Source organism: Antedon mediterranea, chromosome 5 (genome assembly GCF_964355755.1).
Source record: "Antedon mediterranea chromosome 5, ecAntMedi1.1, whole genome shotgun sequence".
Taxonomy (NCBI): domain Eukaryota; kingdom Metazoa; phylum Echinodermata; class Crinoidea; order Comatulida; family Antedonidae; genus Antedon; species Antedon mediterranea.
Window position 1 is genome coordinate 31,206,744 of NC_092674.1, and position 23,827 is coordinate 31,230,570.

Below are 23,827 nucleotides of genomic sequence, written 5' to 3' on the forward strand. Positions count from 1 at the left end.
TTATCTAAAATTAATTAAATGTATTTACAAAACAATTTAAATTACTTTCCACTGTATAACAAATGCCCTTTGTTTTAAAATAATAAAATTTGATTTAATCATCTGTTTTGGCCTACCATAATATCGTGCATTCACCTTTTCATTTCCTAATAAGGAAATTTTAATAAAATGTGAAAATGCAAAATTAGAGTTTCTTGAGTCCAATTACATCTGTTAACATACACAGATGTACTTCTAGATAATAAAGTCTATTTATATAAAATGTTTTTTTTTAGTTTCACCTTTTTACATTTTAAACATTTATCTCTTAATAACATTTCCTATAGTTGACCTAAGTCATTTTATTTCATCTGCAATTTTTCAAGGATCATTAACGAGAAATTAACAGGGATGTGTGGAATGACTAGAAAAAAGAAACCCATCTCCAGGAAAGACATCGTCGAGGTCGCAAATAAAAAGTTTGACCAATGAAAAATAGCTCAAATATATACACCGAGGTGAAAATTGGTAATGAGTGAGATGCTTAAGAAAAAAACAGAAGGTCTTGATGATTCAACATGATTAAAAGGAAAATAGATAAAAGAAGATATCAAGGAAATGACCTGTAGAATTGTCAAGTAAAAAATGAAATTGTTGACAGCGTCAAAAAGTATCAAATTAAAATTTAAACGTAATGAATTGAGACATCGACGAGAACTGCCCTTCGTTTATTGATTAAAACCAAGGTATTAGAAAAACTGGAAACAAGTTGACATCTTCATTACTGTCTGTTTGCTGGCCTGCTGTATGTCCACCGTGCGTCTAGGTGATTGATATCAAAAGTATAACTAATTGAAATGTTGACAGACAAGTATTAGGATTGTTGTTCACAATATACTGATGTTTCGCCACCTTTCAAGATTTTAAACTGAATAAACACTTCTCTGTGATTAATTCATTTTTTTCAAATATCAATCTCGTTGGAATTGAGCAGGAATTGCTGAAATAGACCTGTCAATTATGGGTTTGTTTACCGTTGTTGTTTTGCATATCACTTTAATATCTATATTAACATTAGTATGAAAGCAATTTCGAAAAGAATTAATCGAAAAACCTTCATGAGGATGTCAAACTTATATTATTCTAACATTATAACACACAGAAGTGTATTCTTGCCAGTTGATTGGTTGTGTATCATGTGCCGTGCATTATTTTCTCCCATTGAAGGTTCTATTGCATGGTAGGTTATATTAACATGAAGGTACTATTGCATGGTAGCTTCTATTAACAAATTTTATGGTCTAAGCCTAAATATTGAGAGATGGAAAACCCACTTGTAGAGCGACCATCCAATCTCTCTGTTACTGCGGCAAATTTAACAAAAAGTAGTTTCCAGCTCAAGTATAGTTATGGCACGCCATGTATGCCAAAATGTTTTTTTTTAATATCAAGGTAACCAAAATCCTATAAATAACTGGTGTAAGGCATTTACTAATTGAAATTTCACTTTAAATAATTGAAAATCAAATTATCTTTAAAATGTCTTCCATCAATTATCATGAATGAGTAAGATGTTATTTAGGAATTTACGTTAAGTGACATGATATAAAAGGTGATTCAACCGATACAAACAATTTTGACTTTTGATGAGAATATAAATAATAATTGAATAAGGATGTGAATAATATATTTAATCAAAAGATGGACAAATGCTTTGAAAAGATTGAATAGAAATTAAAAAGCAAAATGTGTATATGTTTGAGGAAACAAGTTTTTAATATTTATTAGGAATTATAATATCTGTATAATAATAATAATCTATATTTGCATTTTCATAAATAATCTTTTTCTCTTCGAATAACATTTCTGTTGATTGTTTAGCGCTTCGATCTAATCCGTTTCCAGTGAAGCTTGAGGACAAATATATATATACCCTATATACCTTAAATACATTTTGCGTTTTCTTAAATTGAACATTATTATTTTCATATCAGTACATTTTCAACATCTTGCAGTTGGTTTGCTTGAACTATGAATGGCTTTGAACCAAGAACTCTGGGATCATAAAGCAAGCACATTACTTACCAAGGCTCTCCTCCATCGCTGCCATTGCTTCGCGATGGATTAAGTCACTACGTCTGTCTTTACACAGCACAGAGTCATCACTATGCGGTGAGCTCAGATCCTTTGCTACGTCTGATCCTAATTCATCTCGTGGAGAGACTCCAGCGCTCTCAGTACCAGAGTGTTCACGGCTGGCAGACGTCTCACTTCCTGATGCACTCAATGGTGGTTTGATCAACGACATAGGTTCGTCAGCACGTGCCATCAAATTTGCTCGTGACGCCATTGAGAATGAGGCTGGGATGAAAGCAGGATGGGTAGTGAGCAGGTATGGTGACGATACCATTGCTCCGTACCCATTAGAAAATCCATGCAGTTTTGGACTCAGAGCTCCTAAAGAAAGATATAATAAAAATATATTTTTTAAATAAGCAATTGTTAAATAATTTATAATTATATGCTGGCTGATCTGAATATAGTACTTTTACTGTAACAATTTATACTCCTGTGCATATAGATCATTATAAACTGTTTCAAGGAAAAATTCCCAACTCCAAAAATGTGCAAATAATATGTTTTATTACATTGACATTTCAAAGGGAAACATTTATTCTTCACTTTATTCAAATTTCATTTTAGCTGAAACAAATTCATAGAAAGAAAGAGAAATATTAGTTGTAGCCAATATTTATTTTAATATCCCAAATGTCTTATTCTGTTAATTCAATTCTATTCCCATTTTAGCTTTTGGCCTAGAAACCTTCACTCTGGACAATTAAATTTGCACAGATATCACAATCCATTTAATCGTATTAATAACATCCGTAGTATTAAACCAATTGAAAATAATTGTCTCTAAAACATACATCTAATTTTGCCATTTCTTTGATTAGAAATATACACGTTACTTCATTACAAATTCATAGTTGAGATTAACACTTATTCGAATGAACAAATCCCAATGTGAATAAAACATATTAAATACAATTTTTAGTTTCGTTAAATTTCCTAACAGATCTTTGAAACCTAGCGGTGTTATTATTGCGAAAGCCATAGAAAAGAATAACAAGCATACACTTTTATTCTTAAAACTGTAAAACCAATTCATGTATAATATTTTCTTATGAATTTTAAACTTTGTATTGTAAAAATATTATTGTTTCAGCCTTCTGGTTATTTGTGGCTTTCTTTTTTTGGACAATATATATACCTGAATTATATTAATGTAAAAAAAAAAACAATGTATAAAAAAAGGGTAATAATATTTCTCAAAAACAGAGAATTGGCTTGAACTAAAATTACCTTTTATTAATAGAAACAAAATCAGATAAAGTAAATGTAGGTACCAGGTTTTTATCTAATTTCAATTGTACATTAATAGTACAAAAGCTTAAAATTGTTATCAATATCCTTGAATATGTAAGAATTCTTTCAATACATCATTTCATAAAGGAAGAACCTTGCTAGATTTTAAAAATGATCTATTTAACAGGTTTTATTTTTTCTTTCTTTCATACAAAGAATGCTAAACTGATTATATTAACATAATACTTTAAAAGATCACACCTAAAGTCAGCTTGATCTTCTTTGAACTAAAGCCCTGTCTACACTATCAACATTTATGTGACAAAAATGTGATGTGCCCAAAAATGGACATGATGATGTCATATCACTACCATATTTGGGCAAATCTTACTTTTTTGTCAAACTAGTTTGATGGTATAGACAGAGCTTATCACATATTATTGGTAGAATACAAAGAATATTATTCTTAGACAGCAGAGGGTGCATTAATGCCCAAATTATAACCTGTACTTTTTAGTTGTGTCTCTAAATTTTGCTATCATGAAAACATTACTGGTTCTAGCAAGAATCAGAATTGAATTTAAACTCTACAATTGAAACTTACTACCATTATTAATCATGACATATATTATGTTGAGTTACAACAGAAAGAAAAATTCCAATTCTTTCTACTCGGTCTTAATGTAACAAGTTTTCATTTCGTAATCTGATTTCCGTTTACCAGTTGACTGATTGGTGGAATTCTTTTTCCGCTTTGGGAACATTCAAGATTTTGAGAATAGAAACATAATAAAAGAGAAACAAACGCATCACAATTAATGCCAATGCCTTTCTTACCATTGTGAAAATCACTTTCGTATTTTGATTTCTTGACGTCTGCTCCGTGATGAGCGAGGGCGTGTAACGGTGGGCTTAACATAAATGGCACACTCCTTTTTGGTGGTCTTCCTGGTCGGCTACTGAAAAATACAAAGTAACAAAAACCTTTTGTTAGTATTAATACTTTATCTATCAAAGTTCTTTTGCACCCTTAATTTAGGCTAATATTATACATAACACTTTTTATGGTCAATTCCATTGTTAATGCAATCGAATATAGAATAGACTTCCATCCCTAGAAAATTACAAATTATGGTAGCTACTTTTTAGGGTTTCATTATTGCTACTTTTTAGTGTTAATTTTCTGTATCTAAGATAAACTTATGAAAAATCATTATAAATAATAAATGATTACTCATGAACATAGGTTATGAAACAGGTCAAGCAGTCAATATTGACCAGTAAAATAAACATGGTTTCCTACAGCCCTTTTAAACATAAAGAACCTTACTAATACAAACAACAATTAACAGTATGAAAAAAAGAATTCTGTAAATATTTAATATTGAGTTAGGGTTTGGTTTGATTTTGTCCAATGAATATTAGCCAAGTAAGGTAAATAAATGACAATTATTAATACAAAAATGGACCTACACAAATATTTGAAATAAGTATATCGTGGTTGCAGTGTGAACAAGAAAAATAGAAAAGCGATTCAAGTTACTTGGGTAAGATAAATAAAACTATGGCATTACAAGAAATAAACCTTGCTTCGCGGACCGCAACAAAATCAACATCTATAAACTGTGAATCTTTTGTGTGGCACTCTTTGCATGTAATTAATACGTATGTTTATTACGAATGATTTGATGCGGATTCTGAAATCGATGCTATTTTCTTGGGTCATTCGCTTTTGATTGACATATAAACTAGTAATTTGACAAAACTCAAATGAAACAATTTACTTTCCGCTTCAGTGGTTATAGCATTTGACTAGCCTAAGGTAGAATTTCGACATCTGGGTTGTTTGCCACCTACGACAAAAACCTGTACTTCACTAATCCAAAAACAAAAAGTTTATTACGTTTAGGAAATCATAAAATGAAATTACTTTAGTAAAGCCTCTGGCGCTAACAAGACCTTAGATTTAGCTCTGCTTGGAAGCGACATACAAAAACAGCCAGCAGACAAAAATAAATATTTCTCTCGAATGAAAACAAAACAGGGCAGGATGATTAAAGTCTTGATACCGACACTCTACACCTGAACGCTAATAAATATTGGACAATTGATATAAACCTGACGTTAAACGTGTGATTACATTTGAAAGGGAATAGTAATTATGATTTTATTAGCAACAGACAGATTTATGGAGTAAACTTGATTTAAAATGTTAGTATTTCTTCATTCATGTTTACTTTACATTAACAACGATTACTGTACGAGTAATTTAGTGATGATAATTTAAATCAAGAAAAAAAAAGATTTAGAAAAGAAATGTTAAGATACAGTAGAACCATTGCTTTGAGACATCACTGCACAGGGTACACCTCTTATGAAGAGGACACTTTTTTATAAAATTGAACAAGGGGTTTGTGTTTTGATGGCTAACCTCTATTCAGAGAAAACACTTCTATTATAAAGGACAAACAACAGATTCTAAGACAACCTCTATAACTTTATGATCTTATAACAATCAGGTTTAATTTCAATAATTGTAATAATTGTGCTGTTCTTTTCAGTTCTGAATACAATAGAAACAAATAAATGTATCAATTTTAACAAAATCATTGACATCAAAAAAGGATAGTAAGCTTATAAATACATATATCAACTTTAAAATTTGATTTGTTGTGCTTACATTAATCAACGTTTTGATTATTACCATGATGCAATAACCAATCTAATGAGAAGTACGATACCAGCTAATTGTAATAACTATAATATGATCTCACTTTATGATACAAAGTCAAAAAGGTTTGAACAGACCCTTAGACTGGTTAAACTCATGAGTTGAGGTTGAAAAATGGTCTGAGCAGACCCTTAGACCAGTTAAACAAGTTGAAAGAAATTGAATCAAACAATTAAATGTTGTATTAGTACAGTGACCAACTGTGTTATTTTTAGACCTGTTTCAACAATTGGCAATATTCTCACCGTCCATGCGATGAATTATAATAATTTAAATTGATTTCAATTAACCTTTCTTATGAAATTAAATTGCGCATCAACATCTAAATGATACTTTATAGTCAAAGAAAACAATCTTTATTTAACTTCTTTATTAATATATTAAATTATTCTATGAAACCCGTCACCCACACTCGGTCAGATTTCAAAACTGACCACTAGCAGGTGACTTGCATCAGAGAGGTGGACGATTTCCAGAATTTCTACCCGGACAATTGGTCATTCTTTACCGACTGCTAACAAACGGTCAAATAAAATCAGGCTACGAAGTTCCAAATCAAGTTAATAAGCATTGGACCTCAAGGGTAGTTTCATTACATTTTATTTTCTTTAAGTGGTATCTGTTTTTGTTAGCCTCAAACTTAAGTAAAGCTATTATTAGTGAAAGCTTTGGTGACAAGGGCCAGGTATTAAAATAAGAAAACTCAACAAATTAACTTGTTTCTCATCTATGACCTTTCAGGCTTTCACAATTGGTCAAATTCCACCAACTTAATTGGATATTTTTTTCATCTGATGAAGTCTCATAGAAAACAGATGAAAACAATCAAGCATCTTGTTGCCTGCTTTGGTCAACTTTAGCAATAAATGAGACCTTTTGACAATTCAATTACATTTGTGAATACAATTGAAATGTCGTTAAAGTAGCGGAACAGTTTAATATGTGTAGAACCGCAATGCATCAACATAAAGTTGTAAATCAACATTAGTCTACAAAAGTTTGTACATTTCAATTAATAATCTAATAATAATGTAACAATGGAAACTGGTATTCAAAATAATAATTTGAATTATAATGATTTCCTATCACAATTCTGATCAATTAAATTTTAAATAAAATTAACTATAAACAGTCTAAATTCACAAAATTTATGCCATATTTATGTTTTTGTTTCTACTCTCTTTTACATTAACTGCAGAAGATGATATTTAATGCGAAAACAAAAAATCTTGGATATTAAAGTTAATTTCTTTTTTGACAATACATAATTTGTCCATGAAGGAATTATTATACTTCCATAATCTGTCCCTCTTACATACAGTATTGCAAAAATGTTTAATCTTTGACTTTACGATAATTTCCTAAGAAAAACATGTAAGCATGAAATCACTTCAAATGTACCTTTAAGGACACATAAATTGGATAAATCAATTTAATCTTAAGAGTGTCTTTGATTTAACTTTCAAATTCTTAATTTGATTTGATTACAAACTTGCACTACAACACTTGACAGTTGTGGCTAAATCTGCAGTTGTCAGACTATGCTTCAACTAAACCCACAGCATCAATGTTACTGCATTAAGACACGCTTGTATATTGAGCTTTTTATACATCATTATCAGGAATATACCAGGAAACTTCACTGCTGAAAAGTTCTGATTCTATGTATACTATGCTGGAAGCAATCGACGATTCCCAACGGCGTATTTACAAGCGTATTCGTACGCTTTCACTTCCCTGCGAACAACTACATTTGTTGAAAGGTCTATGTGTCTGTCATAAAATACTTCCCCTCCCTGGAGCAGTTCCAGAATGTTCTTATTTGAGTCATCATTTGTATTAATCACAACTTTTTTTTTATTTGGAATTTGAAATCTCTCAAGGGGGATATAAATTTATAAATTAGTTTATCTTCGACCTTAAGCCGGGGCAGACAGATGAAAAAATAGGGGTAATGTTTGTGATTTGTTGGAATTAATGTTTGATGGCTTTATCTGACCCAAACGACAGTAGGTCAGGCCGAAACTTATTCCCTACGGAAACAAACCACATGAACACTTCCAGATGGACCGGTCATATGGTTTACAAATAAAATTGACTCAGTTCCAAATTGTAGTTATTAGTTATATTGGTATTTCTGAGAATCATTCAATTCATATACAACAGTATACATACAAGAAAAAGGTTATTACAAAGTCTGGATACAGTGCTTGGTAATCAGTAGAAATAGGTAAAATAACATAAAATAGAAAACATGGTATACTTCACTAAAAAAAGAACCAGGATCATGAAAGGAAATTGAAAATTAGACAAAACACAAAACCATCCTGCACATAACAGAGGAAAATGTCAAGAAATAGCATCATGATGACGCAGGACGAAAGGCGTAACTGATGATGATGATGACTATGAAATAAACCAAGTACAGTAGTAACAATGAAGTGATATAACGTAGTGTAAACAGACACGATGTTATGTATCATAATATATATGGCAAGCCAAGTGTGCCAAAAGTCCTCAATCTATACCATTCACCATCAATGCATTCATCAATCCAACTCTCATGATAGGCAAAACGTGATTATCAATTGTAACAATAATAAGAAATATAATATTTATTGATTACTCTCCTTTAAAATGGAGGAACACTCTTGTAACAAGAGGTTAAACCCATAGAAAACAATGCTTTTATCAAGAGTTTGTTGACCAAGTCCAAGAATTACTGATAGCAACCGGATCTGAACATGTTCTATATTAAAAGCTGTTGACATCAAGTTTAATTTTTTAAGAGTACCACATAACGAAAGTAATGCATCAATTGGCGTCCAAAGGAAAAGTATAATGAAGGATAAAAAGATCATATGGGAGAGAGTTAACTAATAACATTGTAATGTGCTGACAGACAAATGACTTTTTACAATAAAGTCACCTGATAATACTTATGAATGTTTCTTTCGCTGAGAAATCACTTTCAATTGTCAATAATTATTTACAGTGATCATTCATAATAATATGGAAAAAAAAAACATATTTTTTTCATTACTTTAAAGTTTCTTTCTTTTCTACTAACATAAACTTTACTATACATTTTATATGGTTTTATACAAAATCCATTGAGCAAAAAGGTAATTTTTAAAATAATTATTTTGTCAATACATTGGTGTTTAGACTAGAGTACCGGTATGTAAGATTATTTCGTTTTACTTGATCTTAAAAATGGTTCTATGATGGTACTGAAACATTGATCTTTGTTTTTTTCATTAATTTTGTATTGAAATTTTATAATATAATAAATGTATTTTAATTTGTAATTTATTTTTTTCTCTTTAAAAACATGTTTATGTTATAACAGTTTCCAAACCAACTCTTAAACAATGACAAAATAAAACCAGTAAATATTTACATTTCAAATTCAGCTTGACAAAGAATACAGGTATAATGAAATATTAAATAGCACAATAAAACATACGTATTAATTTATTTGTCAGTACTTAGATATCAAATTATAATTTACATAGAATTATAGCTACCAGTATAGTTTAATATTTGTTTCTAATTTCTTTCAGAGTGTACTTAAGACCAGAATCCAATTTTTATTTTTATTATCTGTATCTCTGATAAAGATGCATTTAGAGCAAAATGATTATTTGCACTGGTAGGTTGATGAACATTTCCGATTTCATAATAAACATTGTAAACCTTTATTAATGTTGTGCGAGTGATTTAAATAGAGGAAAAAGATAAATTATTTTTTGATGTTTGAAACTTTAACTCGTAAATTTTTACAAAGAGATGCGGTTTCGTAAATATATCGTATTAAAAAACTTTCTCATGATTGCCTACAGATATTTGACCTTACTGATTACTAATAGCTTTAGTTAAACTTTATCGTATTATTTATAAGAAAGGTCCAATCTACAATCAATACATTGTCATATTTGATTAACTTCTTGGTCACTTTCTTCATTGGTGCTGGACAAACATGCATATTTACTGAGTAAATCCAGTTTACTTGGCAAGCTTCAGGCATATATGAACTCTGATAGATGATAAATTACAGTCACAAAATGTCCATTTATTTGGAGAAGATTTGCTTATGACCCGAGTGGAACTGTTTAAGCAGTACGTCAGTGGAACAAAAGAAACATCTCAGATGTAAGCTAATCTTTAATAAACATTCCAGAAAGAATTCATCCATCAATGCCTCACTATGGAATCGTATCCTAAGAAAACTTTTAAGTTTTGTTCTGGCAAGTTCAACGCAAACTAAGTTTCAACATCCTTCAATGGACAAAAATAAACAGAGGGTAATGGCTGCCGAGCATTGAATACCCGCAATTGGTATCCTTCTAAAAACAAACTTTCTTGAAATGTTTAATTTAGGATTGCAAAGCTGAAATGCATCCGTAACTTAATTCAAGTAAACATGTCATGGGTATTATTATCGTAACTGCTTAAAAAACTGGAACCAGAGATCGAAACACGTCTTCTGCCCACTCATTACTTTGTTATTCAATAGTCTTCAGATTAATTAAAGTTGGTTTGGGAAGATTTAACCAAACAAAACCAGGTATTTCGCATCATTAATTTACACGTCTGTCAAACTTTTTTTCCCAGGAGGTAATTCTTAAGTTGGTGAGTCCCAGACCTCCCACTAATAATAATGATGTGTACTGAATCCCTGGACATTATGAGAAGTCAAAAAACGTTATTGACAGCTAACAACTTCTGTTATCATTACCAAAGACCTCACCTTTGTCAAGATACAAATTGGTGGATTTGAGGATGATGCAGGGAGATATATAACAAAACAATACATATAATATAAATCATGGCCTGCCTCTCGTTATTTGGAGTCAGTTTTATACTATGTTATTTATAATATGTATTGTTTTACAAATATCAGACTGTTAAAACAGAGTGCTCAATATAAGTAGAACTAATTAATATAATAATAATAAAAAAAAAAGAAAAATTAGCTACATTTAAATAGACACAAATGATTAAAGTTTTAAATTTGTAGAATGTGGTGAAATTTGAGTGAGTGTGATTTGTAAAACTTACACCTACAGAAATAATTCATCCATGTGCCTTATAATTGTTGCTCTAGGCTCCTTCTTCCCTTTCAACATTAAATACTTCATTATTTTTGTTTAAACTAATCTTGCAGAATAACAAAAAAAAAAACTACCTTAACACTAAACAGTATGGATTTTAATGAACACTATCAAGTTTTTAAATAAGATATTGCTGAAATAGTTAAAGCACTGGATATGCTTTAGCAGGAGGGAGGAACCTAACATATTGGGGGTACAGAGAGTGGATCAATTGAGGAAGTACTTTAGTATAGTTTTAATTAGGAGAAGGGAATAACAAAAATGAAACTTTATTAATTCAAAATCATATGGTCATCAAATTTGATTTGGTATAACATTCTTAAGCCCTGTCTACACTATCAAACTAGTTTGACAAAAAAAGTGTGATTTGCCCAAATATAGTGGTGATATGACCAAATATGGTAGTGCTTTGACATCACCATGTCCATATATGGGCATATCACATTTGTTTGCACATAAAGTTTGATAGTGTAGACAGAGCTTTAATATTGTTCTATATTTTTTCCCAAAATTTGTTGAAAACATGTTTATATAATTAATGTTAATATTGTTCTTGATTAAATTACAACTGCTCATTAATTTGTTATTAATAAAATTTGATACTTAGGCTCGTCTTTCAATTTTGGGGAAAAAAGTAAAAAACAAAACAAATCACACCTACATAATTAAAGTACGAAACTAGTTAGTTTTGTAATTAAAAAAAAACACAAACACCTTTTATGTATAAATTGGTTATTAAAAGTGTAGTCTAACTATAACCTATTGTTCTCTTTGAGGCAATTGCCACTTCTTTTGTGTTTAAAAGCACCAAGTTCTATCAAATAGAAATAAATGGTGTTTTAACCTATTAAACACATCCACCAAAACATTCCCTCAGGGCGTGATTGTCGATTTTCTTTTTTTAACTAATAATATTATTTTCATTCATTTGTTTGATGGAATACAATCAATGTTTTAAATCGTTGGTCATATTACACTGGATGTTGAATTGTTAAAACGTGTGACCAAACATTTTGACCAATTGGAATGGCTAAGTATAATGGTTTGTACTTTGGTAACCTCCCAGGATGTTAGCGTCGCACGTGGACAATAATTGCGTATTGTGTTTGGTATTACGTGAAACAAAACGGAAAATACAATGAATCAATCGCAGACTTTTAAGCACTCTAATTTGTTTCTACTTGTGGAAATTAAAAATCACAAAGAAACAAAGAAATGATAACAATAAACAAAATAAAAGATTCAATAAATAGAGATAAATATATTTAATTATATAAAAGATATTGATTAGATAAGCACAATTAATATTGTATAATATATTTATTGATACAAAGATAAACATCAATGGATCATCATCTAATATCAGAAATAAATTAATTCATATAATAATAAAAACATAATAAAAGATAACAAATGTAATAAAATAATAATAAAGTTAAATATTCAAATAAAGTAAAACTAAACCATGATAAAAGAAACTTAAGTAGTAGACTAAAATAATAAAGAAAGTCTACAAAATTTTGTCAGTAGAATTTTAAAATGCGATATCTGAAAGACAATTTAGTCTGGGTTGCTGTAACGTGACTTATCATCCCATACTTTGCACAAACACAGGTCAAATCTTAGTCTCAATTAATTCATTTAATTGTAGCTTCATAATCGCAAGATACTGTCAAATTTCTTCATGGATGAGGTACCAACTTTTTGACATTTGTACAAAAATATATTAGACATATTCCAGTTAACAAACTACTGCAGGAAGTAATGGTTAACATGTTTGAACTTTTGAACATGAATCTACTAATGTGGGTCTCCATAGTTGATCTGTTTTAGCACGATGCGTATCAATGGATTAATGTTTTAGCCTTTTTTTCTTTCATTTTTGAATCATACGTCATATAAATATTTGCCGTAATAATGAAATATTATAGTTATTATTTTTAGCCCGCATTAGAGGATTAAAAAATGTTATCTCTGATGTTGACATCAATTAGAAAGTTATTTGAAAAAAAGGAAAAATCTTTAAAACATAACAAAATTAGTAAAACGGGTGGAACACAAAATAAGAAAAAATGTTGCTCAAGCTCAAGTGACCAACCCATGAATGACACTCAAACAAGGTTTTTACACAGTAAAAGATGATGATTGTGATGATGATGATTGTTGGTACATTAAGTTTAAACTTATTGTAATCAAGTACAAAATCATAACTGTACTAGTTAGTTAAGTTTGTGGTACATCATGTGGTCAAAAAAAGGTGTTTATTCGCCATGCAACCCCTAAACAATAAGTCCTATACTTATTAATTAGTAGGAATCCTTCATGTGAACTGAAACAGTGTTTATTTTATTGTTTTATTAAGTGTCAATGTCCTTATTGTCAGCACTACCATTAATTATTATTTAAGCCTTGAGGGTAGTTAAACATTTTAACCAAAGAAGGATAATTGATAAAATATGACACATTTAGTATGGGTGGTCAAGTTTGATGAATATTAATTGTCTATATTAATAATAATACTTAGTAATGAAAAAACTAAGTTAAGTCCAGTTGTTTTGTTTTAACTGTTGCCTTATAATATGCTTTACTCCATGTGTATATACTGTAGTAATTGTGGTGCTTTAATAAATGATACTGTAGATCTTGTTAATCTTAATTAATCATCATCTAATTAATACAAACTTAAGTATAAGTAACCGAAGTGTGTGCTAAATTTGTAATGTTTATGTATTCTTTCTAGTTTTGATTTTGTCATACTGTGATTCATTTTGATATTATTACTCTCATCTTCCATAGAATAGCAGACAAAAAACCCACACAATCATTAACTTCACACATGTCATCAATCAAAGGTGATTAAAATGTGCATTTCTCAATAAATCCATCAACATTAAATGTAAAATTCAATTGGAAAGATTGCTTTGTAATAGATTATTAATGCATGTTTGGAAGAGACTTGAGGACAAGGGTGGTGATACCATGCCCTTCTTCTGCCAGTCTAAATATATATCAAAAAGAAAGGGTACAATATTTAAATGTTTATTTCCTTTTGTATATAGCCACACGGTAAATGCCCTGCCTAGTAGGTTCATCAGCGAGAGGACATGGAATTAAGCTGGTAGGTATCGGGAGTTAAGTTGGACTACAGGACAATTCAGGTGGATAGGTAATACCAGACCAGATACCAAACCTACAGTAGAGAGACAAGTGTCTTAAGAAGTTGGTAATACCAGACCAGATACTAAACCTACAGTAGAGAGACAAGTGTCTTAAGAAGTTGGTAATACCAGACCAGATACCAAACCTACAGTAGAGAGACAAGTGTCTTAAGAAGTTGGTAATACCAGACCAGATACTAAACCTACAGTAGAGAGACAAGTGTCTTAAGAAGTTGGTAATACCAGACCAGATACCAAACCTACAGTAGAGAGACAAATGTCTTAAGAAGTTGTAGCATTGATCATACAGTAATTTACTATTGTTTGATAACCGTTTGTGGCAACAACAGTTTTTTTTCTTTTAAGGCCAAGCATAGAAGCATGATTTAGGAAGGGGATGTTTGATTTTCAGTAAATAAAATGATTGGTAATGAATTTATATGATGGTGTAATAAAAATATATTTTATTAGTATATTTGTTATTTTATTATATCACAGTATGTTATTATTTTCATTTTATTGACAATTATTTCGATTTATTCCTATTGTCCAGAAATCGTCTTGCAATCAGATGAGCAATTCACTTTTATTTTATTGTTTCTTTGAACTAATAAGATAATTTCCATAATAACAACAACAGCTATATTAAGTAAAGTCTTTCATCTTCAATAACAATCATTTTCCAATTGTTATTATTATTCATAATAAACTTAATAAAAACAACATATGAGACTGTTTAGTATTTTATCATTGACTATCAAATAAAATTTAATCTTCTATCTATTTTATCCATTCTTCAATGTTTTAATAAAACTTAAATGCTTTTTATGCTTTCATCATTTTCACGGCTATTGTTACAGACTCGTGATAATAATAGTTTTTTTTCCTCAATTATATACATTCAATTTTGTATTAATTGGATGTCTTATAATTGTCTGTGAAAGTACACAGATAGAATCATAATCTAACTGAAAAAAAATAATTAATAATGTAGAAGAATACTGGGTTATATCATATTGCAAGAAAGATGCACTGATATTAATATTTATGTCAAATATGGTAAATCGATCAATCTACACATCATACCTCACTACATAGTACAGATTCTGCCAACATTTAATATTTAAATATTTTTATATATTAACACATTAGGCAAAGAACATTAATTCTAAAATATTTAGATTTTTCTAAATTTATTTTTAAATTTTATATTTATCCATGTGCCTTGCTTGCTATGCCCCTTTTGCTTTGGCTAGTCCTTACTTAAGGTAAGCATTTGTCCTAGGTTTGCCTTGCTTGCTATGCCCCTTTTGCTTTGGCTAGTCCTTACTTAAGGTAAGCATTTGTCCTAGGTTTGCCTTGCTTGCTATGCCCCTTTTGCTTTGGCTAGCCCTTACTTAAGGTGTGCCTTGCTTGCTATGCCCCTTTTGCTTTGGCTAGTCCTTACTTAAGGTAAGCATTTGTCCTAGGTTTGCCTTGCTTGCTATGCCCCTTTTGCTTTGGCTAGTCCTTACTTAAGGTAAGCATTTGTCCTAGGTTTTATTTTATTATTTTATTGTATTCGTATGTCATGCTTTTTATTGAATAAAAGTGGTATGAGAGACTCAAAATTAGTACTAAATATAAGAATCATAAACTGTTTTCCTATAACAATCTGTATGGTCAATCTGTATGGTCAATCTGTATGGTCAATATTGCTAAGATTTAACAGTGTATTCATATATTTGAATATGTGTGTTTTTATTATAAATCTTTATGAAAATGTTAACATTAAGATTTCTGTTAACTTTGTAAACACAGCAAACCCATCTGGTTGTAAGCCTACACAGTCTTCTTACATAAGTCTCTTTGTTTGGAATAACAATTAAAGAAACTACAGAGCATTTATCTCTAAGACTCTTGACCAAACACTTTCATTTCAAAATCTATTAGATTTGGACATTCATGGTGGACAGATGAACTAATATTTTGTTTGATTGAAATTAGGGTTGAAAAGAAAAACATATCGTTAATATCAATATTTATCTTTTTTCTGCCTATTTTGATGAATATTCCCTTACACTTCTTTCAATCATCATTTTAATAAACTATATATTTATGTGACGAGTAACTTTATAATAATATTAAATTACGGTAGATTAATAGTAATAATAAAAGTTTTAACTTAAAATTGTAGAAAAGCTTCCTTGGATGTACATTAAATGGAATTGCCTGTTGTACAGTACTGTATATTAATTTGAAATTGAAAGTTGTTATTAATTAATATACATTTGAAATAAGTTTGATCATAAATGTATTAATAAAACATCCAATTTATGAGAATCTAGATTAGATATCTAGATGAGATTCGTCACTATATGTATATTATAAGCTAGTGTACTAATAGAATAATCGACTTGGCAGCATGACATACAATAAAGCATTCTTGCATAAGAAGGTGGCTTGTACTTTAAATCAACCTCGTCTATTAATAATAACATAATCAATTATTAAAGACATGCTTTATCATTACCTATTGTACAAATGGTATAAACCAAATTAAAGCATAATGTGGTGATTGCTAGCCCGATTCAAAATGCTTGCTAGATTTCTGGTAACAAACAACATTACTTATCACCAATAAGTGCTTTCGCTTGGACGCACACAGCTCCGAATCAACCTGGACCGTTCATTAATTCTCATGATTGATACAAAGATATGATAAATGGAATTGACTACTCAAAAGCAACGCTGGAATTATAGAAATCCAAGAGATATAATCCCTTTACCTAGAAACCTATTTACGATTGATTATCTTTAGTTTTTATCTTTAACAAACATATCGCAATTCATTACTTTATCTTTCATCTAAAAAATACAAATTCAACTGACCATATGGCGCTGATGGACTCCTCATATCAACAATAAGGACATAAAATATTGAACTTTCTTCATGGTCAAAAATAATAGTTAAATCATATTTGATTGGGTGTTACATAAAACTGGACATTATATTATAACGTCATAAGTACCACCAACACCTATTATACTAAGTTTTATTTTTTTTCTACACTATCAAACTTTATGTGACAAAAAATGTGCCCATATATGGACATGATGATGTCATATCACTACTATATTTAAGCATATCGCTACCATATATGATGATCTCTAATATAGAACGGTCAATGATCCTATGCTAATTGTTACTCCATGATATGATATTATTTAACAAGCTGGTAGTATTATTAGCTATATAAATAAATGATTTGTTTAGAATAATTCTCATTCAATATGTTATAACATATAATTTAAAACATAAACTATGGCAATGACACATTGTTCATTCAGTCCTTTTCAACAAATAAAATATTGTGAAAATAAAATAAATCATTAAATAATGTCTTTTAAATAGAAACAAAGGGTGAGAAGATTAACCACAACGTTAGCTAACACATATATTAGTTGAAAGAAATAATATATATATTTGTTTCAATTATCATAAATGGACGTTTATAAAATTACTATGGTGAATTGACCAATTGCAGAGAGTTTTGTAATACAGCGAATTATCTTGGATGTATTGATCGCAAGAGTAAGACAAGTAATTATTTGTCGAATTCTATATAGAATTTATACATTTGGCTAATGAGTAAATTGTGGACGTCTGACCACTCAACTGAGTGGTCACAAGTACAACTGCATTAGCTAGGATTAGTGAAAGATGGACAGATGCTTGTCCTTGCAGTCAAGCCACTTTATGCCGTACAAATTATTATAGCTGGCAATTCATTTATTATTAACTCAACGTAGCAATATAAATGTTATTTCTCTTTATTTGTGACTCGATATAAATAAATTAAATACAATAAATTAAATACAATATATATATTTTTGCTATATTTCTTATTTATGATTTGCTAACTGTGGACTGCTAGTTTCTTGTGGTACTCTTTATGATTATGTATTTAATAATTTTAAAAACAAATTATCATTATCAATATAAAACGCTTTGGACGCTTCATGTGAAATTCCTTTGAAAGAACAACACCAATTGTTTTGTAACTTTAGATAATCCGAAACAGCAGCATTTAATTTGCATTCAGTATTACAGTTATTTTTAATCAGCTCTATAGATTCTTGAATATTATATGGAAATATAACAGTATCTTTAATTATAATATGATTAGTCATTGATTTTAATTATATTATAGTAATGTAGATCATATTATTATTAAAACTAATGATAAAAAGTAATAATACTTAATAGATACTGTCACAGACTAGCTAAATTAATTTGGTTTTTTTCATTTACTTATACAACTCCACAAAAAAGTAGTTTTCATATCTTGTCTGTGGCACATTCAATAAAATTAATTATGTTCATTGCATTCTGCAATGTTTCATTACTTGAAGATTAAATCTTGGAACTCGATGTACAAAGAAGATGCATCAACTATGGTTATATTTGTTGCCAAGAGTAAAGGGAAGATGGTGAAAGGTAAATTATTGAAAGAAGGAAAAAAATGAAACAAAAAATAACTGAAAAGAGGAGAGATTTCTAAAAAGATTGAAAGAATTAAAAACTGAAACAAGGGAAGAAATGAAAGAAGGAGATAACTGAAAGAAGAAGAAAAAAAAGATTAAACAAATTAAAAACTAAAATAAGAGGAGAAATGAAAGAAGGAGATAACTGAAAGAAGAAGAAAAAAAAGATTAAACAAATTAAAAACTAAAATAAGAGGAGAAATGAAAGAAGGAGTTCGTAAAGATTGGGAGAATAAAAGAAGTGGAATAGAAATGATTCTAAACAAATTTGTTAAGTTTAAATTTTCATTCCAATTTAGTTTTGAGTGCCTTTTTGCTACTACTACTGAATTATGACGTATTTAAATATACAAAAAAAACTAGTATTCATCAGTCTTGGTATTAAGTTAAAGCCAGTTTCCTATTGCCTTCATTTAAATAAAAATTTATATTGATGATTCCTATTTTAATACACATCAACAAAAATTCAAGAAATTTAGAATTTTAATCAGGCCTACAAGGAAGGCCCAGTAAATTTAAGAGAACATAAAATACTTGTAACAAATTGTCTTTATTTATTGTGGCCAGAAATCCTAAAATCCTGTCAAGGCCACATGACAACTGCACTTATAAAATTCATAACTCGAAAAGAGTCTTTAAAATGAAAGATTTTAACGGCATTGTTTGAATTAAGAATTATCTGAACTATATCCTATAAAGATTTTAATCCGAAAAGAATATTTTCATAGCAATAATATCAAAGATTATCAATAAACTTTTAAGTACTTAGTTTTTACACCTGTTACTAATACTACCCATGCAACTTTTTCAATAAAAAAATAGCATAACCTTTACACAACATAAACCCAAATGATTGGATAATGTTTAATGACATGAATAATAGGTCATTATTATTAATTGCAATAACATTTTTATGTGTTTCATTTATATATACCATAAATACTGTGCATATATACTATGAAAACAGTAATTAGAATAAATACATTTATTACTTTGTATGTCAGCATAAAATCATAAACAGCTAAATATTAATTTCGCCAAAAAAATAAACAAGACGCATACACGGTTGTTAAATGCTGTTAGAATATTGCGAAACGTATTGGGTACGGTAGGCCTGTGTAAACATTGAATTATACCACTACGCCAAATTTCAAACGCAGAAATATTGTTTACTTATTTATTGAAAATAAGATTATTCAGCGATATTATATACCATATAACGGTGATAAGTCATTTGATTGCCGAGTGAACTCAAATACAGTCACCCTGTTCAAATACAATATCAAATTCAATTCATTTCAGTCAATACTATCAAACAAATCATAATGACCTATGCCAATCACAATAACCAAAGATAGCAAATATAAATGCTACAAAGTAAATTTTGCGTTATTTACTCTTGGCTATGTGTGTAACAGGTCAAGATATGTATAATACGATCGAGTTTGCGCAAACAGAATAATTGACAAAATTGAAAACAACAACCGTATAGATTCCTACTTGTAGGAAACTGACAAATTTAAACCACACTCTACAGCAAACATGTTTCTTTGTGTTCCAAAAATCAAAATTTACACATTAAACAAAACACTAGCCTAGCCCACCACTACCAAATATACTTTTTAAATAATGGATTAGTAACAAAAGAAAGAAGTTAGTTTGATTCTTAGTTACTCCTAACAACTACTAAGCTGGAAAGAAAACATTAGTTTGTTCAAAGTTATAATTACCAATTTACTTAACTTGAAAGAGTGAACTCAAAGTAATTCTATTCTTCCAAAAGGTTAAAATATGTAGGCCAATAAACTGAAACTTAACATAAAGGTGGACAGCTATAGAATCTTTAATCCATGTTTTACCTTATAAAGTATTTACTTTCAATTTTGAAGATAAAAGAGATTTTATTAATTATTTCTCAAAGTACAATCCTAAATATTTTTATTACTAATTAGTAGAAGATATTTAATTCACAATCAACCACTTAAAATATTTAATTATTAAGGAGGACCAATAGAGAAGAAGCAAGTATTACATATTCAACATCCATATACCAGGGAGTTGTAAAATAAGTTATTTTACAACTCTCTGCATATGCTACTGTAGAAGCCTACAGTAGATATTGAAAAGTTATAATAGTTTTTCATAAATATATTTGATATTAAAAAATATTTCAAAATTAAGCCGATAGTAAATTTTGTAAAATTAATCTACTGCAAAAGTTTTGGGTGAGTGAAAATTCAAGAATTTACAAAAGATTATCAATCAATTAATACTAATAATGTTATTAGGTAAAGTAGTAAACATTTACAGCTTCATAAATAATAGCAGTTAGTTGGCTAAATTGATGTTCGTCATTTTCTAATACCATAAATATTGATAACTGATATTTATAGAGAATTGAGCAAAGTGCATTTTGCACAAATCTTATCTAGTTAATAAATTTACAAGAAATGAGAACAATATAATTAATTACAATAATTTATATTAATATAGTTCACAGATGATGGAATTTATGGTGATACAAAGGAACGCCGAACAATCTGTACTTAGAGGCTTTTGTGTTTGCAATTAATATTTAGTAGTTGGCATTTAGTATGAAATTCAAATTCTAATTAAGTTTACATTAGCCTTTTTAAGCGAATTGATCATGATAAATTGGTTTACTTTTTTTTGTAGTTAATGTTGTATGGAGTCTGATTTTTATCTAGATCATCTGTAAAGGAAATTGTAGTCTCGGGAAACCTGAAATTCTTTAATTAAAGTAAATCATCATCATAGATATTTTATATAATCAGTTCTATTTAATATTTATTATCACTTTTTCCAAATATAATTTTTTGCTAGTTCACATTAACTTTACAAAACTACATTCTTATGATGTATATATTACTAGCCTAGGACACAAAGAAATACTGTCTGACCAAAAGTGGACAGACTAGTCAGCAAATAGAGCAACGATATTTTATAGAGAAACTTAGCAATCTGGGTTCCTAAAAGTTTATGCAAGCGTATAAGAGTGCTACGTCTTTAAATAGCAAAGCGTTAAAATCAATTTGCCAGTTGCAACTCATTAGGGCAAGAATTAGTTTTTCTGTTCATTATTTCAATTAATTTACAGTGCTCATTAAACAAAGTCCTAAACAATTCTCAATGTCCAATTATTAATGCTGTAATAACCTCAGGAAACATTCACAAAAGTAAAACGAGTTTCGCTTCCTAAAATAAAAAAGAGAAAAAAGCTAGGAAAAGTTGGCACTTACGCCAGCTGTCCTGTTACTTTTAACGTGAAACATTGTGTCGAAAGGAAACGAAAACGCTCCATTTGACTGGAACTGTTCTGCTGATTTTTATATCAATAATCAAACAATGGGTTAACGAGTTAAAAGCCCTTTTAAAAGCCCTTAATTCTTCCAATTCAACAATTGTATTGTTTCCGACTCAATTTCTATAATTCATTTCACTTATACAATTTCAAATACTGTGGAAGAAAAAACTTGCCCGGGGTCAATGAATGGTGGAAAAGAACACTAACAAACACAGTATCAATTTTCTTCCATTTCAATAGAGTAATCCTAAGTATAGTGTTAATTTAGCATCTTGTAAAATATTCATTCAAGCATTATATTTATTCAAGCTGTTTCTTAATTCTTTCTTTGCAAATAAATTATTTAGCAAGTTTAGTATGTTTTTCTTTCTTGTACTTAGCCACACCAATATTCTATTATGCAACTTCTGCTCTTTTATTCCTATGTATTTATAAGTACATTTTCAGAAAGTTTTGTTTATACTTTGTAACACCCTACTTTTAATAGAATTTGTATTTTTATTAAGAATTATTTAAAAAAACAGATTAATAATTTAAGAAAGTAAGTATACTAAAACTAATGATTAAAATAAGTAAAAAAATAATATATACTATGTAAATATGTTTCTTGTTAATTAAACCTTCACAATGAAGTTTTGTAAAATAGTAAAATCAGTTATGAAAATGAATTTTGTAATAAGGTTCTTTTAATTTATTCTTCTCCAATATTATAGCTAACAAATAATGATTATGAAATCATTTTGAATTAATTTCAATCTGGTTCTTGGCAGTTTTTAATTTAAATGAATTAAAGAACAGAAGTAAATTACTTTCAATTTATTTGAATTAATTGCAAAATAATAATTATTCAAATATTATACAACAAATAGATTATTTCTTTTGATTATATTTCTTAAATTATTAAATTATAAATTATGATTTAATAAATGTCAGAAAGTTTTGTAATTAAAATAGCTCAACCTTTGATTAAAACCATATATTCTTGAAGTGTATAATGATAATTTAAACATGTTCATGTTTGCAAAATTAAACAAGTCAATCTTATTCATTAAATTATTCTTTTCAATTGGTTTTGAGATAGAAAAAAGGATGAGAAGGTGAAAGATGGAAAAAGTAAGTTCTTTCTAATAATATATCAAGTAAAGTCTTGGGGTTTTGAGATGAAATTCTTTATTTTAACATTTTAAATACACTGTCTACAAAATTCTTTTTTTTTTTTTTATTTAATATTTCACCCAGAGGCTGCTCACAAGGCACAGCCTTAGTCTCCAGGAGCCTCTGCAACATAACAAATATGAGCTTAGCAACAGAAGGTGGGAATATATAAAATAAAATTCATTTTAAATTTGCTGAAATATAAACATGTTTTAGTATATCCCACAACACCACAAACACGATTTTGGGGTCCAAAGACCAGACTATCAAGTAGCCCACTTAACCCTCATTATCATTCATAATATATTATTTGCGGAGGACCAATCTACAATGTATTTCACATAACAAACACATTCTATGGTTATTCAAAGGCATGTGACAATGGCGGTTGATTTATTCAAAATTTTAAAATGATTTATATATCTATTTATAAATGATATATTTACTTTCATTTTAAAGATAGAAT

General features: G+C 29.1%; 1 protein-coding gene across 2 annotated transcripts in view; it reads right to left on the reverse strand.

Moving 5' to 3' along the window:
* Nucleotides 1-23,827, reverse strand: part of LOC140050484 (dachshund homolog 1-like) — a 56,363-nt gene that overhangs the window by 24,167 nt on the left and 8,369 nt on the right. For both annotated transcript variants that reach the window (XM_072095700.1, XM_072095699.1), the window contains exons 2-3: nt 4,186-4,307; nt 2,065-2,436 (exon numbers count right to left, since the gene is read on the reverse strand). In XM_072095700.1, the coding sequence (XP_071951801.1) occupies nt 2,065-2,436; nt 4,186-4,307 (494 nt within the window). The remainder of the gene's footprint in view (nt 1-2,064; nt 2,437-4,185; nt 4,308-23,827) is intronic.